The 14,908-nt window shown below is 44.1% G+C and overlaps 1 protein-coding gene across 14 annotated transcripts in view; it reads right to left on the bottom strand.

Moving 5' to 3' along the window:
* Positions 1 to 14,908, bottom strand: part of CFAP61 (cilia and flagella associated protein 61) — a 96,391-nt gene that overhangs the window by 72,968 nt on the left and 8,515 nt on the right. For all 14 annotated transcript variants that reach the window (XR_004239279.1, XR_004239278.1, XR_004239277.1 and 11 more), the window contains 6 exons: positions 11,968 to 12,100; positions 9,850 to 10,003; positions 6,137 to 6,228; positions 5,597 to 5,787; positions 2,486 to 2,525; positions 1,145 to 1,284 (listed from right to left, as the gene is read on the bottom strand). Coding sequence is in view for 7 of the 14 variants with exons in the window: in XM_032104358.1 (XP_031960249.1) it covers positions 1,145 to 1,284; positions 2,486 to 2,525; positions 5,597 to 5,787; positions 6,137 to 6,228; positions 9,850 to 10,003; positions 11,968 to 12,100 (750 nt within the window). In the remaining 7 variants the exon portion in view is untranslated. The remainder of the gene's footprint in view (positions 1 to 1,144; positions 1,285 to 2,485; positions 2,526 to 5,596; positions 5,788 to 6,136; positions 6,229 to 9,849; positions 10,004 to 11,967; positions 12,101 to 14,908) is intronic.

Below are 14,908 nucleotides of genomic sequence, written 5' to 3' on the forward strand. Positions count from 1 at the left end.
AAACTTCCCAAAAGCTTACTCTGGCTTCTCCTAAAGCTTTTCTGATCCTGAACCTCAGTGAGCAGCTATTTTTCCTTACTATCCTGCAAAGCTGCAGGGGGATTTGGCAAATGCTACCGATGACCCAATTTTGTTTTCATGGAAGGGCTGGTGTCAATTGGAATTTGCACAATGTAATCAGAATAGTAACTTTTTTTTAAAAAGCCTTGATAACAACTTGAATTTTGCCCAAAATCACAAGAGGACATATGACTTCCAACGCTATTGGTGGATTACTGAGCAGCTGGGCCTGAGATTACCAGGAATTACTCCAGTGGCTCTCTCTCCAGCCAGCTGGACTCTTATTCAGGACCCAGAAGCACAGTTTCATCCCAGGGTAAAAAGCTTCTGCCTAGGTCCAAGAGCAGCTGGCCAGTTCCTGCATGAAGTATTTGTGTACCACCAAAGGTGATTAATATGCAACTAAACCTAGAAGTATTTTGCTAAAACCACACAGTGGTTTTAGTTAGCTACATTAAGATCAAAACCAAAAAAAAGAATCTCTAACTATGCCACAATTTAAGCTTGGTCTTTGGGCCAGAATAGGCTTGCTATACAAGCAAAGCCTTGGAAAATTCATTCCACGTAACAGAAGACACAGCAAGAAAGGTTTGGTGTCCTAGTTCAGTGATATCTCAGCCTACAGAGTGTTCAGAGCATCACAGAAACTGAAGGCATGAAATAAATGATTCAACATCAAAAGTAAAAGAGAAAGCATGTATTACAGATACTCAACAATGTTACTGCTGTGATCTGTAGATCCCGGAAACACATGACAACAGTTCTCTTAAGAAAGCTACAGCATATTTCCAAGAATTAAGTTACACCAGGCTATCAGGTGTCAGTGTCACACAACCTGACCCACATCCCCAAGGCCAAACACAGCACCATGTTTGTCTGCTGGCCTTGGCCCACAACCAGGCAACTTGGAGCTGCTTGTCTGCACCAATGTCCACGTGCCCTACCTTAGTACTGTACATACAAATCCCAAATGAATGCTCTCACTGCGCTTGGGTTTTACTGAGAGGACACTCCACACAAACACTGGCAGCTGGGTCCCACAGCAGCCCGGAGCACAGCAGTGCTGTCCCGAGGAACGACTCACGTGAGCAATCCCGCCCGGTGGAACACGTACAGCTCCCGGCCCAGCCTGGAAGTGCAGCAAGGGACAGCCCGAACAAAGCTCTGGATCAGGGGGAACGCCGGGACACGATGCGGCACCAGGATGACACACAAGTCTCTGTCCTGAAAGAGATTGGCAGGCCATAAAGGTGATCTCTAAGCTTTACCCAAAGCCCTCGGAGGGGACAGACAGCCCTGAATGCGGGGCTTATGCTGCACACAGCCAAGCATTGCTCTGCCTGGGCAGCACCAAGGAACCAACAGCTCAGAAATGGCTTTGCTTTAGGCAAACTACGGGGTGAACTTTCCTTACTAATCTGGTGATTCCATAGTGACATTTTGTTTCAAAGACTGACGTTGCTGGATGGATAAATGGCATAAATTTGAAGCATTTTCTGGGTCCACTCTCTCTAGGAACTTTCTTTGGTGGTAAGCAGTGTTTTTGAGTGTGCTGTTCTTAGGGCCAAGTCTGTGTCTCTGGTACCCAGGGCCTGACTCTAAGGCACACTGCCATGCAGTTACTTGCTACAAGACTCTGGTGTGCATTAAGAATTCTCAGAAAGTGGACTTGGTTACCTCAGATAGAGCAATCACATGGAGAATTAGCAGGAGATAGCTACTGCACCGTGAATCCAGAGTACCACTGTTCAGTCTACAGGCAAATACTATGAATCTCCTTAATACCACTGTTTTATAGGATTTAAATCCACCTCCTTACATTTTTTTTCCTGATTTGGCTTTTAATTTAGGTACATTCTGGATCTATACATGATTTGAAAAGAGTTTGAAGCATTTCTTTTCTAAATCTGCATCTCAGAGAAGACCCGATGGAACATGAACTAGATAGACTGTTTACAAGAGCATGTAGTGCCAGGGAAATGCCTTCACACTGACAGAGAGTAGGTTTAGATTGGACAGTAAGAAAAAGTTCTTCCCTGTGAGGTTGGGGAGGCCCTGGCACTGGTTGCCCCGAGAAGCTGTGGCTGTTCTATCACCGGAAGCATCCAAGGCCAGGTTGGACAAGGCTTGGAGGAACCTGGGATAGTGGAAGGTATGCTGCCTATGGAAGGGGTGGAACTGGATGATCTTTAAGTTTCTTTCCAACCCAAACCATTCCAGGATTCTAGGATAAACAGAGATATGCATTCCATGAAGTCCAGAAGCAGCCAAGGAGGTGAGTAGCTCGGCCCAGGTCAACCAGGTCCAGCACACTTGTGTGGGGCACAGACTCCCTGGAGCAGCAGACCCAAAACCCCTGGCTGCCAGCTGCACTGCTGTCCCACCGCACACCACACAAAAACACTCCAACTTCCATTATACTCACCGGGAAAACACTGAAAGCATAGTGCAAAAAATCCAGTGACCTGCAACCAAGAGCAAATACTGGTAAATACAGCACATACCAGACTGCTCTGATACACTGGGATATTGACATCCCTGCAATTGCAGGAACATTCGTTCACAGCTGATCAGATGACCCCGATAGATCATCAGTAATCAACTGCTGATGTGGCATGCTGCACAGCGATTTCTGACTTCTAGAGCTTAAAGCATCATTATTAACAGGAATAACCAGAATGTTTGATGTAGTACACGAGGCTCCTCACTAAAAGGGCGGAGGGTAGGAACAAACAAAACGTTGGCTCTCATGTTGTTGACTCCAACCTCTTCAGAAGCCATTCCTGGACTGTCACAGCAGCATTAGTATACAGCAAATATTAATTCAGTTGTTGCTATGCTCCACAGTATTTTCAGCCAGCACCTGTGACTGAGCTCTGTGACTTTCCACTCAGGAAAACCTGCCCGATGTGCTCTGACAGACTAACAGGAACATCAATACTTAGAATTGTTTTACAACACTTCTTTCCACTTCTCTCCCACTGACTTAGAGCTATCCCAATCTCTTCCACGCTGACAGCAAATTGTGACATTTCAGTTTAAAAAGACTTGAGAAATCTCACCAAAGCCCTGCTGTTTCTCCCATGTGTAAGGATATCAAAGAGCTCAAAATCCAGTTATGCTGAAACTTCATAAAACATTTTTCCACCACACAAGATGTGTCTTTTGAAGAAATTCAATACAGATATAACTCACCTATAAATACTGATAAATCCCCTCCTCCTTTCAGAACTGTAATTAAGCTCCCTTTAATTACCTCTTTAATAATATTACATAAAAGAGAAATAATTTCTAATTGCAATATCCACACTCGGATGTAAACTTAAAGCTGCAAGTACAGATCAGGATTGGGGTACGATATGTTCACCTATTCAATACATAATTAAGACTAGTTAACAGAACAGCTAACCAGGAGAAAGGAAAATGCCATTGCAATGTAGTTTTCTCTGTGGTATCCAGGGCCTTGTTGGCAGCAAGGACCACAAGACTTGAGGTGGGAGATTTTTCTGGGGGCTTAGAAAAGATCAGCAGATAAGCCAGCCAGCAGTTCAGTTCCTTCACATTTCACTCTCAATGCACTAACAAGTCACATAACAGCTCTGGATTTAGGAGATGGCAACACTTAGCAGCTTCACTGGGTAACAATTCCCGAGGAGCAAACTTCCCTCAGGGCTAAGATGCAATCACACCCACACTTCAATCACACTACTATTTCTGGGTCCATGCTGTGCAAGGCCAGCAGAAACTCCCTCAGGACAAGATTCCAGGCTGCAGTCAGCATCGCCTCGTGCCCTCCTTTACATGTATTTGCTTTGCTAATATTTCTTTTACAGGCAGGTAGATCAAGCAAAGGCAAGCCAGAGAAGCATCCAAGCAAAATGTTTGAAAACACCAAGATCGACAGAGTCCTCAGCTCTACATGAGGTAATCTCAGGAAAAGTCTTCAGACAGGAATGCTATCTTCTCCAGATACCCATCTTGGAATCCACACTGCTCCACAGATGTCTCCAGGTAAAAAAGACTGGGACCACAGCATTGAATGATAAATGCAGTGAGAAATGTCTTGAACAGAAACAGACTTAGATACAAAGCACAGAGCATCAGATGGGGGCAAAAAAGGGACAGATCCTTATCCCAAGCAGGAAACTATGAGCAGAGAACTCGAGAAGCCTACAGTGAGATTATTTCCTGACACAGGTCTCCACCACAGCTCCGAACTGCTGTTTCAGTATAATGGAGTCATTCCAGAGCAAGCCTCACTAACATTTTAAAATAAAGCCATCTTATTCTGCAGTAATTACCTTGCTTGAATTTTTACACCGGACTGGCCACCAATTAACTGTTCTGGAACAGTCTCTCTGCAGTGCAATTGTTCTTACCACACATCAGTTGATCAATGCTTCTAAGTACAACGCAGACTTCTAGCACTGCATTTCACTAATTAAACTAGTTCTTAACAAACTTGAGCTATATTACTGGGTATATATCACTTGGGAAATAGTACCCAAAAGACTGTGTCTTTGCTTTGGTAACTTTGGATATTTGCATTTGCAGCAGATTTGGTGTTCGATCCCCTTGAGTAGGTGTGCTCCTTAATCAAGAAACAGCTCAACAAACAGAACCAGTTTTCCAGCAATTCTGATTTTTCTTCTCAGTGAAGTTTACCCTTACACTTCCTCTATGCCAGGGGAGTTCAGAAGTTGTTACTCACCGATGACTACTACTACTACAAGTAGATACATGTTTTTTCAAATGCTATTACAGATGTTGAACTCATCTATCACATCCTTAACTCCTAATGCCTGGTGTCTGCAGACATGACATGGATTTGAAAGCATGGAAGATCCTGGGTGTGGTCAGCTGCTTCATCTATTCTGTACCTTCCTTTCTACCATCAGATCAAAAAGTTCCTGGAAAAGTTTCTGCTGATGTGGTTGAATATAGGTTTGCTCTTTGAGTGTGGAGAGAAATTCTGGAAGAAAAAAAGGCTAAACCCCATTTACAGCCCTATTCTAATCCACCAGGATCTAAGAGTCCAAGGTCAGCAGCAGCAATCATGTTAAAAAACCTTTTGTCTCCCCCAACCACAGAGGATTCTAGAAAACAGAAAAATTTATCTCAGTGGTTGGAGACAGTGTTTAGAATGGGAACATTTCCCTGCAGAGCTAAGAACAGCTTTATTTCCCCGTGCAGTGAGATAACCACTACTGTAACATGTAGCTCCTCTTGCAGCTAGCCAGCTTCAGAATGAGTGTCTCTATAGAAGGAAGAAGCAGCCTTTTTCCACAACCTCAACTCACATTTTTTCCAACAAAAATGAATTCTTCACTTTTTGCCCCCACAGACCTACCAGAAATAGGAAGTTGCAAGTGGAGGTTGAAAAGCTATTACTGAAGGTAAAAGAAGCAGACAAGAAAGAGGTCAGAAAAAATCCCACCTATCTGCAGCAGGCGCTGTCACTTTCTGATTTGTCCTAAAAACATAACCTTGAAAATGGTTATTAATGGAAAAGCAGTGACTATTCCTCTATACTTACCTTGTTTCATACTTCTCATCGATACAAAACAAACGGATACAGAAAGCATTTGAAGCTCCTCTGTACACAGGATGCAAATCCCCGTCCTCATCAGATGTCTCCAGGAGAGGTGCTGCTGAGCCTTCAGAGCCTGTGGTGCTGACATCACCTATCAGCAGTTCAGACTGGGAAGCGGCCACGGCTCCACCCTTCTGCAACAATAACAGACAAGGGATGACTTGCAACATTTCACAAAGTATTTTCATTATTTAAGCCCCATCCTTTCTCTCCTCTCAGTGACCCTTTCTTCCCTCCCTGATGGCTGCACATGGGGAACTGGATGGGCAAACTCACCCTGACCAGTAACACTGACCCCCTCCCTCCAAGACCCCAGCCAGAGCAGCTTCTGACCTGTGCCCCACAGCAGAGGCACGTGAGGACCAGAGCAGAGGACGGGGCAGGAGGGGAACTCAGCAGGATTTGCTTGTCCTCATCTCTCCCAGCCTTGCTCCATATATCAGCTCAGAGAGGGATCAGCACGGCTGAGTACAGCAGCATTACCTGCACAGCAGCATCTGCACCAGGAACATCTCCCAAGTTTTGAGAAGAAACAGGCTCTGGCTCTTGGCTTGTTTGGTTGCTTTCTCCTTTATCTGAGCAAAGAAGAAGAGAAAGTGCGTAAGGTTTAGTAACGCGAGCTCAACCCTCAGAACCACAACGATAGCTGGAGCGGGCCAGGCTACCTCTGTCAAAAGATTTCATTCTAACCAGCACAGTCAAAACAGACCCTCCTATAGTTACTTGGCTAGAGCTTCATTACACTACTTGATTTCAAAGCAAAAAAAAAAATCCAGGGAATTGGTTGTAAAATAAGACCTGAACAAGACAGTTTGGGAGCAATTCCTATGTCAAATTTTTACCCTATCTGAACTGAAGAACAGGAGTCTGGTATCTTCAACTCCATGTGTGTTGCTAACTTGCTTTCTGGTGATCATAAGGACAAGCAAGGGCTCTTCATTCTCAAATCAGTTCTCCTAAAAGAACTGAAATTCAGGTTAAATCCTAGTCAAACCAGAACTCTTACTGGTACAATAAGGGACGAGAAACAGGGATTTTAATTCCTTTATAAATTTTACACAATAAACTCTTTGAGGTGTAGGTGTTGCTGCTGAAGAAAACACATCAAGCAAGGACACCCTTGCATTTGGAAGATCCAGTAACATAAGGAAGTCAAGGTTTCTGAGTTCCAAGAAGAATAAAAAATAAGCTTCAGAAAACAACAGCATTCATCCCTTCTCCCTCTGTTTGCCTTGGGACACCCACGTAAGCTACCTTCATAGACAGACACATTTCTTCACACAGTAACGGGCACTTTTATTAAAAATACCTCGAAGGTTTAAAATAATTTAGCCAGAACTATTTAGAAAAAAAAAAAAATCTTATCTCAGAATCTGTTTCTCTGTCAATAAAAGAGTGCAGATGCAACATGCAGGGCAAGGGGAAATGCAGGGGGTAGGAATCATGGGTTCTCTGGGGGTATCACAGATGTGAGCCTTCACAGAAATGATCAAATGTCATCTCGATTAACCAGCTCCATTTCTCATTACCAACAGCCTTGCAGGTGTCAGAACTTAATTAATACAAGTCTCTTGTTGTCATGTAAATATTGATATGTTGTTTCTGACTTTATACTAAAACACAAATCCTCAATGGCTCCACCATCCACTCCTGTCAGACGTGGCTGCATCGCTGTTTACAGACATGCCGTACACGAGCGATAGGAAGAACTGCAATATTGTCACTAAATCAAGTAAGGACCACAAACTAAGAAAATTAAAATAATTCTGTGATTGCTGGGTTGTTAGCTGAGGTACAGTCAGCAGGATCAAGAAGCCAGTTCACCATGAGGCCTGATGAAAAGCCCTTGAATCATTCCCACTACATCATGTTTTCTAGCAACTAATTCATGACACCATATAGAGTAACAACCAAATTACTGTAATTACCCTGAAACCTAAGTGGCATATCAGTACAGACTGTTGTATACTCTTTCATTATTATTCAGTATTGCATTTTGAAAGGAAAAATAATGTCAACCTGTGGTCTCTACTTAAAAGCTAAAGAGCTTGAAAAAATATCCTTTTCATATGTAGGAACATAAAATTACTCTACAAGGGAATGCAGCTTGCATTTTAAAATTTCCAGCCTTCAGATTCAATAAAGCCAAGCCCAGATCTTCTATGGATGTCAGGTCACTGAACCTGCACTGTCCTCACAGCAGGGCACCAACCAGCAGCAAGTTTTCAATGCAGTCACTAAAGCAGCCTTCTTGGAACGGGCATGGCTTTGCAATATCCACAAAGGCAAACTATATGGGACTAACACCACAACAGATTTCAAGGATACAGCCTGGCCCTTGTGTTGGAAAGGCTTAACAATGGACTACTGGGATGCAACTCTTCTGTTCTAAAATGCGCAACACTACAACAATAGTTTTAATTACTATTCAGTGATAACGGAATTAATGTTCCTGAGCAGTGAACAGACAATCTTGCTATTAGGTTTCTAGTGGCTCTCTCTAGGAATAGCACCAGAGTCAGGCTCTCAGCTTATGATACTCAAGTTTCTCCTCATGTGTCCATGATCATTAATGATTTGCACTCAAACTACCTGAAAGCCTACAAATAATTATTTTTTCCCCAGAGCTGGCTTTGTCATGCCAAATAAAGGGACACTACTACTTTAATATGTCTTACCTGAAGGCAACCCACAGGACTGCAGCTACCATCAAAACCAATAAAGTTTTTAAATTAAGAGAGAAAAGAAGAGAGAGAAATTCACAGGACTGCTAACCATGCTGCTTAAAACATTTCTGAAAAGCCCTCAAATGCCAGATTCTCAGGAAACTGAACAGAACAGCTGCTCATGCTAAGTTTTAACATATAGAACAAGTCCCATAGATTTCCTAAATGATAAAAAACATCTAACAGCTGTATTGTTAAAACCTGTAACCACATACTCACTGAAAAGCTCAGCAGCACACAATTTGCCACAAAACATGGGCCTACACCTTGCAGTCCCCGGAGAAGGAAAGGGGACACCAGAACCAGAACCAGCCCCGGGACAGGTAAGGCTGAGAGGGAGCCCTGGAGGTCACCTTGCCCAAGCCCCTGCTCGAGCAGGGTCACCCAGAGCAGACAGCCCAGGACTGGGCTCCGGCTCCTCAGTGATCTCTCTCCCTCCTCAGTCTTGTTCATCCTCCTACCCATGTCTGTCACCTCTTCCAAACTAATGCTCCTGGAGCAGCAGGAGCACAGGATCAAACAGGAGACAGGCAGCTTCCTCCGTCTCCTCCGTGCAAGATGCTTCCTTGCAGGGGAGGGGAAGTCCACAGGAGCAGCTATGAGACCTGTTCCTCTCCCTTTTCTGTTCTGTGACTGCCAGCTTCGATGTACCAGCTGGTGACAGCCCTGCAGCTCCCTGGTTGCCTTTTTTGCCTGCTGCTTTGTGTTCAGAAAAGCAGATACATAACAACCTAATGGTGGAGGGGTTTTATTCCATTACTGATAATTAGTAGATAGCAAAATGTTGCCCTTCTGCACAAAAAGCCCTTTGACACTGAAAAATAAAGACAACTGTAAATCATTTACGTGACACTTCTGTTCTACAAACAGGTGACATATTTGTGCTACTGGTTTTTATCACTTGCAGGAAGGCAGCTTGTACATGTGTTGCAGTATCACGTCCAATATAAAAGTGGAATAAAGAGACAGTCCCTGATCTCCCAAAATCTTGTAACCCAGGAGACTGCAAACAATAAGCAAAGAGAGCAGAAGCTGAACCACAAGGAAGAAAGATGACATGAGTCAACAGGACACCATAACAGGCACAGTTAACCAGCTGCTCAGCTACTGACAGAGCCCCCCTCACCACCAGACTTTACAATCACATCTTCATTTAGCAGCACAGCTATATCTGATAGACAGTACACCCCATGCTACAGCTTTCTGAAACTTGAAGCCTACATTTATCCCACAGCTGGCACAGGCCAGCTCCCCACAAACAACAATCGCTTCTGAGTCAGAGACCGGGGCTATCAAAATTCCTCTCCTCAATTAAAAAACACCAGACATCCTGCGTCAAAAACAGGTACGTTAAACTTGTGTTTTCTTGCTAGTAAACCTATATATCCTTTTCCAACCTCCTGCAGAACCTACTCAGAAGCTAGACACAAACACACCTTTAATCTATTTAGCACTTTAGAATACAGATACCTCCTTGAACACTCGGCTTCCGTGGCACTTTGAGAATATCCTCAGGATGTGGTTTACAGAGTCCATGGAAAGGCCCTAAGTCAAAACACTCTTGAAACAAGGAAACGTCCACATGAGAACATAAGCTCATAAATCCTACTGCAGTGCCACCAACCTGGAAGATAAAAGCCAAGTCACACGAACCTGTCATTCTAGGTCAGGACAAAAAAAACTGAACAAAAAACTTCTGAAACATCAACTTTTATGTTCCATCTCTGACTGTGCATTACAGAAAAGTATAAAGGAACTATTTCAGCAGAAGCTAAAGATCCTTTTTAATTTTTAGCTTGTAACACGTGTATTAGGACCTCTGCAGTAGATGTTCTAATTCCTTTTTAGCTATGACTTGCAGGAATACTAGCTCTATATATGGGCCAAATAATGACCTGGTGTTTCAGTAAAATATTTGTAACAGCAAATAAAAAAACATACTTCCAAAACTGCATCATTCTCTTTAAAGTTAGAGTGCAGCTGAAGTAGAACCTGCATTCAGCTAGCTGTAATGGTTCACTCATTACTGGACACTGATCTGCACCTAAATCGGGCTCAAACTGAAAAGTGTATTTTACTCCTAAGAAATTAACAACTCAAGAAATCAATTATGTATTATATAAGGAGTACCTAATGCAGTATGTATTGTTTGCAGCACTTATAAGCCCCAAATATATTTCTGTGTTCTGAAAAAATCCAAGAGCTAGTCTTAAAAACCAAATGCCCTGGCAAACATGGGAGCGATGGGATCCCTGCAATGCTGGCACCCACGGTACTCTGGATGCCTGACTGCTGCTGGAGTTCCCAGCAAGCTGCAGTCCTCAGCAAGACAACACACTGGGACCAGGGAGAACTGGCATGCTGGAGAGCTTCTGGCTTTCACCTGAGACAACTCTAGAAGAAAGAAGCTCTTTAATTTTTAGTACTGTATGCAACTTTCTGGTGAAACACATTATCAAAACACATTTTCTTTCCTCCTCAATACACAATGAAAGCCTTTATAAACCTAAAGAAAACTCAAAGGCTGGATTTGTACAGCTGTTTTATCAGGCCATCGGCACTTCAATAAAGACTTTTAGAAGTGTGACGTTTAATTTTTCTGCCCTCAAACAACAAGTGATTGTTTGTTTGCGTAACCAACAAAGCTGGGGTGCGCAGTTGCCTGGCTGCTATGTAATTTCAGGCCCAAGGCTCAGCAGAGGCTGATTAACCAATCCATCTACCATATGTGCAAAAAGAGGCTGCCAGCTTCGTTCTCCGCAGGGAAAATTGGCATCCATCGTGGTTTGCGTGGAGGTGCCTTCCCAATCTGCCGTGGCAGCGGCTGCCCGGATAAACTGGGGGCCAGAAACACCTTTCGGTGGTCTCACATGGAGCTCTGAATGTGCCACTGAAATGTATTATTTATAGCAATGGCCCTCTGCAATGTGCCATTACACTAATGGTGCATTGTTTCTCATTTGGCTCCCAATGGCAGTGATTACATGTTGCAATTTTACAAAACCATTTGCCACAAAAAGCAGACTTCAGGAATTAAGGAGGTTATATTGCCTATCAGCTTGCACTACCATGCACAATTACTAATACATGAAAATCTTAACAGGAATTTTCAGCAGGATAACTATTACCACTCCTTTCTTATTTAAATTGATTCCTGGGTTTGTCTTCATTTCAGCAAAAATCTGTTTGAGCCAAGAGAAAGAAAAATTATCTACAGCACTTTAAACTGTGAAAGGATTACTGGCTGCTCATTTTCATATGCAATATGAGCTTTCATCGGGAATGAAAACAGGTCATCTGAAATGCAAACGTCTAAAATGACAACATGGCTTCTTCAACGTGGTCCGTCCAAATTCCTTGAAAAACATCTGCACAAGAACTGGCAATTGCTGCTTCATTCTGAACTGGAAACATCACTCCTGAGGACAGACACGAAGTACATCGAGAAGGGCACTTTGTGGGTACAGACCATGAATTCTGCCTTCCACAGGTGGGCTGCTGATTTTATTCCCCGAGCTAGAGTGAGCTGTCACACAGGACATCTCTAATGCTACGATCAGACTGAACCAGAGCTCATGGCAGACTGACCTCACAAACAGCTGCCTGATTTTCTTCACCTTCACGTTCTATGAGATCGACAAGGAGATATTCACCGTAGGTTTCCTTCAGAGTCTCACTTTGAGGTGTCCAGATTAGCATGAGATCATCATAATCTTCCATCCTACAAAAAAGAGATCAGGTAATGTCCTAAGGCTCTGCCATTAATAGGTGCTGATACTTCCGTTCTACTCCATTAACATATGGAAAAATATCACAAATATTCATTCCAAAGCCTGCATCCACAAATCACTTCACCTAGGACACACCCCCAGTGCACACTAAAGTGAGAGTCTCAGCAGCAGAGAGGCAACCAATCCCAAAAGTCAGCAGAACCCACCAAAATCTGTACTGCCCAGTGGAGATGCTTCACTTTCCTTAACAAAATATAAGGGAATCCCAGTTCAAAATTCTCCTGCCGCAGTCTCCTTATGAGTGTGGTGGAGCACTCGTACAGGTCCCAGACTACACGGATTTTTATTTAAACAGGCAGCAGAGACTCTTTGCCATTAGACTGCTATTCCTACCCAGGATGAATGTAACTCTGAACAAGAAAATCCAGCACTTTTACCAGAGCAGTGGTAGAATTCGTTAGTCACACACGCTGTGACCATGGCGCAAAGGCTGGTGGCAAACCAGCTCTAACACTCAACTGCTGTCAATAACATGAAGCCACTTGTATTTATCTCTTGGGGGAAATGCCGGAATTAAGTGGTACAACCAAAAGCAGCAGAGAGGAAACTGGCGCTGTGTCGGGCTGCCATAAGGAACAACTGCAACAAACTGCAGGGGAAGCCCTCCCTGCTTCAGGCCCGGAGCAGGCGGGTACCTCGACTATCACACCAACACCCCGGGCACGCTCGCGCTGGACCGTCCCGGCGAGCCCGTCCCGGCCCCGGGGCCACGCGCGGCGACACCGGAGCCGGCGGAGCCCCGCGCGGTCTCTGCCGCCACCTGGCGGCCCCGCCGGGAACGGGCAGCGGCTGCTTGGCTCACTTGGGATGATGCACAAGCCGCCCCTGCACGGGAACCGGGACCAGCCTGCGGCACGACCCTCGCTCGTCAGGGATGCGCAAACCTGCTGCTGCAGGCAGGCATCCAGGAACAACTATCCAGGCTTCCCTCGATCATTGGGGATGCACAAACCTTGCTGCTGCAGGGAGAACCAAGAACTTCAGAGCTTCCCTGGGTTTTGGGGAAACCCTGTTTTGCTCCAGGACCCCACTGCTCAGGTAGGGAAGTGCCTGTGTGCAATATCTGTAAGTTGTAGATCATTGTTCCACACAGGCAGGAATCCAGAAACAATAAACAGATTCTCAGTGCCACTCTTTACGTGTTTCTGGATTTGGAAGGAGCCTTAAAAATAACACAGCTGGGCAAAAGAGGTTCTGTTTCTCATGGTATCCAACATTGTCCAAGCTCCCAAGCACTGCCTGACTCCAGCACAGGAGAGGTAGTCAGGGGGTCTCTGGATGGTTTTGCTGCTCCTGCACACCAGAATGGACCTGACCTCTGGATAAGACCACCTTTGTAATCAAGGCTAGGGACCCCTTGGATCCTGACCTTGTTCCTGCTTTTTTTTTCCCATCAACTAAAATGAGGCTCCGGGAACAATGAAAACTCTGTAAAAACTTAAGTAACTCATTCTTTATCTCTCAAACCAAAATGGTCACCCTTATCTCCTTCACAGGAAGTATCCCAAGGGAAAAGCCGCAGTGAGGTTTTCTATTATCAGAACGTCACCACCTCAACACAATTAATTAGTATAGCAAATCTGCTAATGAGCTATCAAACCTCAAACAAACCAAACTGAGAGGGGTAACAGAGTGAGACTGTATCCTAATTGAATGCAGTTATTTCATGGGGTGGATAATAGACACACACCTCCTCCAAACAGAACCTTGTGCCAAGTGCTCCGAGTGCCCTACGTCATTCTGCTCTGTGGGACGCAGGACAAGGCCACACACAAAGGTGCAGATGGCAACTCCTGGAGACTGACCCTGTGACAGCCAATGGGACTCACACCCATTCATCTACCTCCATGCACACTACACTGTAGGAACACAACCATTTCAACTTTTTTGTTCTCCTTCTAGTATCTTTCACCAGTACTACAGTCTTTAAAATAGTAAAGAAACCCTCCAAACCCCAGCAGCTTTCCAATATAAAAATGCCACGAAACTCCTCTACTGTGAGCATGAGCACAGAGCTGCAAATTGGACTCTTACCTACAGGGTACAAACCCAAGAATGACAGGATCTAGACAAGATACCAGCAAGAACCTTAAACATCAAAGCTTAGCAGGCTGCATTCTAGCACACTGCTGACATCTCACATTAGAGAGGCCAGACAGAGAGTAACTTCAAAATGGATGGTTAAGCAAAGTATCAATTTACAGCTGCTGTTCCCCCTCTGTAAGTACAGGAAGAGGGAAGAGAGATTACCCTAATCTCCTCTCACTGCCCCAGAACATGTTGCTAGGCAGGTGGCTGGGGACAACGTCCACAGAGGAGTCTCTAAGGGCTCTGCTGACCGTTACTATGGATGCCAGCGAAGCACAGAGGTGAATGCAGAGGAAAGGGAAAGGCAACGCTCCTTCTGCAAACAGAAATTAGCCTTACCTGTCATCTACTGACGGACAACACTGAAGTAGGAATTTTATATCATAACTGTGTAATTTCAGAGGAAAACCAGTTCCCCAGTTAATTTTCTAATAATAACAAAACTAAAGCAATTTTTATTTTTCATAACAAACTACAGAAATCCCAGACAAGATGGTAGCTCTTATCAGGAATATTGCTATGGCCCAAGTGATATTTCCAGTCATGCAAAAAAATATTTCTATTGACAATATCCAATGGCCATCAAAAAAAAAAAAATTATAGTCTAAACTGAAAAAAGTATTATAGTTAGAACCAAGACATATGGAAAG

This window comes from Corvus moneduloides, chromosome 3, assembly GCF_009650955.1.
Source record: "Corvus moneduloides isolate bCorMon1 chromosome 3, bCorMon1.pri, whole genome shotgun sequence".
Taxonomy (NCBI): domain Eukaryota; kingdom Metazoa; phylum Chordata; class Aves; order Passeriformes; family Corvidae; genus Corvus; species Corvus moneduloides.